Source organism: Limulus polyphemus, unplaced genomic scaffold (genome assembly GCF_000517525.1).
Source record: "Limulus polyphemus unplaced genomic scaffold, Limulus_polyphemus-2.1.2 Scaffold7541, whole genome shotgun sequence".
Classification (NCBI taxonomy): Eukaryota; Metazoa; Arthropoda; class Merostomata; order Xiphosura; family Limulidae; genus Limulus; species Limulus polyphemus.
Window position 1 is genome coordinate 31,667 of NW_013673151.1, and position 4,402 is coordinate 36,068.

General features: G+C 35.0%; 1 protein-coding gene across 1 annotated transcript in view; it reads left to right on the top strand.

Moving 5' to 3' along the window:
* Window positions 1-4,402, top strand: part of LOC106474691 (solute carrier organic anion transporter family member 3A1-like) — a gene marked incomplete at its 3' end in the record, with an annotated part of 24,762 nt that overhangs the window by 17,827 nt on the left and 2,533 nt on the right. Inside the window, exons 3-4 of the mRNA XM_022402994.1 lie at window positions 616-705; window positions 2,020-2,286. Coding sequence (XP_022258702.1) covers window positions 616-705; window positions 2,020-2,286 — 357 coding nt within the window. The remainder of the gene's footprint in view (window positions 1-615; window positions 706-2,019; window positions 2,287-4,402) is intronic.

The window sequence follows — 4,402 nt, forward strand, 5'->3', positions numbered from 1 at the left end:
TAGACGGAGTAAATAAACAATAACTGAATCAAGACAATGTAGACGGAGTAAATAAACAATGACTGAATCAAGACAATGTAGACGGAGTAAATAAACAATGACTGAATCAAGTCAATGTAGACAGAGTAAATAAACAATGACTGATTCAAGACAATGTAGACGGAGTAAATAAACAATGACTGAATCTAGACAATGTAGACGGAGTAAATAAACAATGACTGAATCTAGACAATGTAGACGGAGTAAATAAACAATGACTGAATCAAGACAATGTAGACAGAGTAAATAAACAATGACTGAATCTAGACAATGTAGACGGAGTAAATAAACAATGACTGAATCAAGACGACGTAGACGGATTAAAAAACCGTTATTGAAGCTCTACAAGGTAGATACAGTAAATAAACAGTTATTGAAACTGTACAAGGTAGATACAGTAAATAAACAGTTATTGAAACTGTACAAGGTAGATACAGTAAATAAAGAGTTATTGAAGCTGTACAAGGTAGATACAGTAAATAAACAGTTATTGAAACTGTACAAGGTAGATACAGTAAATAAACAGTTATTGAAGCTGGATAATGTAGATACAGTTTTGTCTTCCTTGTTATTCAGCTATCACAATCGGTGTCAGGATATTTGGTCCAGTCTTCGGTTTCCTTTTGGGATCCTTTTGCATTGGAGTATATGTCAATTTTCCATTTGGTAAGTTTCATTATATCTCATTAGAAGTAATTAACTATGCTAAAAACTCTCTGAAAAACATCAGTTTGTTACAAAACAACTTGTTTATATGTTTCTGTATGTGTTAGACTGTAAATCGAAATAGCTCATAAATCTTCCCATATCTCAAGAGTAGGTAAAACAATACTAGATTTGTAGGATATTAACTGTTAAAGGTGTTAATGCAAGTGCTCTAAAATATTATACATATATTCAATGCTAGATGGAGTATTAGAAATGCTGTTAAAATGATATATAATTACCACTAGAGGGAGTATCGCAAATGTTATTAACTATTATATATATTCACCACTAGATGGAGTATCACAAATGTTATTAACTATTATATATATTCACCACTAGATGGAGTATCACAAATGTTATTAACTATTATATATATATTCACCACTAGATGGAGTATCACAAATGTTATTAACTATTATATATATTCACCACTAGATGGAGTATCACAAATGTTATTAACTATTACATATATTCACCACTAGATGGAGTATCACAAATGTTATTAACTATTATATATATTCACCACTAGATGGAGTATCACAAATGTTATTAACTATTATATATATTCACCACTAGATGGAGTATCACAAATGTTATTAACTATTATATATATTCACCACCAGATGGAGTATCACAAATGCTATTAATTATTATATATTCACCACTAGATGGAGTATCACAAATGTTATTAACTATTATATATATTCACCACTAGATGGAGTATCACAAATACTATTAAATATTACACTATTATCCACTTGAAGGTTTGTTTGTTTATAATTAAGCACAAAGCTACACAATGGGCTATCTGTGCTCTGCCCACCACGAGCATCGAAACCCAGATTCTAGCGTTGTAAGTCCGCAGACATACCGCTGTGCCACTGGGGAGCCGCTAGAAGGAATTTTGCAAGTGCTAATAATCATAATAGATATTCAATGCTAGATGGAGTATTACAAATGTTATTGAACATGGTATATATTTACCACTAGAGGGAGTATTACAAATGTTATTGAACATTGTAGATATTTACCACTAGAGGGAGTATTACAAAAGTTATTGAACATGGTATATATTTACCACTAGAGGGAGTATTACAAATGTTATTGAACATCGTAGATATTTACCACTAGAGGGAGTATTACAAATGTTATTGAACAGCATAGATATTCACCACTAGAGAGAGTATTACAAATGTTATTGACAATCGTAGATATTCACCACTAGAGGGAGTATCACAATGCTATTTTTATTTTTACTTTATCATATTGCAGAAACTGCTAAGCATCTTACACCAGACGACCCACAGTGGATTGGAGCCTGGTGGTTAGGCCTATGTATGGTTGGTGGAACATTATTTCTCTCAGTTTTCCCAATGGCTTCCTTCCCTCGCAAACTACCCAAGTCCTACTTCTCTGCACAGCGCCAGGTAGCGCTTATGCAACTAAATGGTCAGTTGAATGGAACCATATGTAACAACAATGAACAAGAAAAGGCATTACTAGGAGAACACAACGTAAAGAAAAACAATGCATCGACATGTAAGTAAAAACTCTGTTATACAATAAAGAATATTTGATATAAATCTCTGACTTTCTATTCATCACACAGTAATAGCAGATGGTAAAACATTGCGGTTTGAATTGTATTCCAGCCGTTGAAGTTTCTCATTTGTTACAACTTGAAGTTAGAAAGTTAAGTCTCAAAAATCTGGAGGCAATGCATAGTCTAATTACACGTTTTTTCTAGGGGAGAGGGGGAGAAGAATTTTAAAAGGAGTTTGAGAGTCTACTACAACATACTAAAACAATATATACAACCACCCGGATGGACATGAAATATTGATTATAAATCATAACGCTCATCGTACATGACTTTCCAAGTGATTCCATAGAAAGACATCGAGTGTAGTAATGTCTGACGACTAGAGAGGACATAACACTGTTATATACAGTAATCCTATATGAAGACATCGAGTGTAGTAATGTCTGACGACTAGAGAGGACATATCACTGTTATATACAGTAATCCTACAGGAAGACATCGAGTGTAGTAATGTCTGATGACTTGAGAGGACATAACACTGTTATATACAGTAATCCTATATGAAGACATCGAGTGTAGTAATGTCTGACGACTAGAGGGGACATAACACTGTTATATACAGTAATCCTACAGGAAGACATCGAGTGTAGTAATGTCTGACGACTAGAGGGGACATAACACTGTTATCTACAGTTACCCTATAGAAAGACATCGAGTGTAGTAATGTCTGACGACTAGAAAGGACATAACACTGTTATATACAGTAATCCTACAGGAAGACATCGAGAGTAGTAATGTCTGACGACTAGAAAGGACATAACACTGTTATATACAGTAATCCTACAGGAAGACATCGAGTGTAGTAATGTCTGATGACTAGAGGGGACATAACACTGTTATCTACAGTTACCCTATAGAAAGACATCAAGTGTAGTAATGTCTGACGACTAGAGAGGACATAACACTGTTATATACAGTAATCCTATATGAAGACATCGAGTGTAGTAATGTCTGATGACTAGAGGGGACATAACACTGTTATCTACAGTTACCCTATAGAAAGACATCGAGTGTAGTAATGTCTGACGACTAGAGAGGACATAACACTGTTATATACAGTTACCCTATGGAAAGACATCGAGTATATTGATGTCTGACGACTAGAGGGGACATAACACTGTTATCTACAGTTCCCCTGTAGGAACACATCGAGTGTAGTAATGTCTGATGACTTGAGAGGACATAACATTGTTATCTATAGTTACCCTAAAGGAAGACTGAGTAATATTAGGCTAATAGAGACGCCATAGTAATATTATCTGCAGTTAGTTTGAGCAACCGTTAGAGAAGTATTAATCTAAGTGTACTTACGCAGAAGAAAATAGTAACAAATGTTCTCGTGTGAACTTTTGATTTTTAATTATTTATATATATATATATAACAGTAACTCTTCGAAATCGTTAACAATCCTGTAGCCTACAGCAGCTTCAGGAACTTCCCGCTACGTGGCTGAAGATATTTTCAATCACTATACAGAGAAAATGTCTAAACGTACAGATTTGAGTACGTTATACTGAAACGATCTGAAACATGCAAGTCACCAAATCATTCAACAAAAACAGCCAATATAACGTTGTGGTGGAACGGAATGTATCAGAATTACATTTTGATAGTTTGGTGTTTCCTAGATAGTGTAATGGCAAAGAAAATGTATCGTTTTTGGGAAGATTATGTAACAACCCTTTCCAACACAAAATATTCTTACATTACGATCATCCAGATATGGGATTTTTGAATTTCCAAGATGGGGATATCCCTTGTACTTAACGGTATTAGAAAACAAGAAATATGGATCAACTTAGGAAATCAAGACCATCGAAAAAGAGACCTACTGCAAGTTGTATTCCAGCCATAGTAAATAAAGTTCAGCTTCTTATAATAGGTGAGAAGTAGGTTTCTCGGGGTACTCCCGTTTCCCCCACAGCAAAATTCTGAGAATTGGACCACAGTCCTCCTACTAGCCCTGAAAAGGACCGACAGACGGCCTCCTCCCCCACCCAAAATGTTTAGCCCTAGTGCTTTATCCCACCCGACGCATCCTCGAAGGCGCT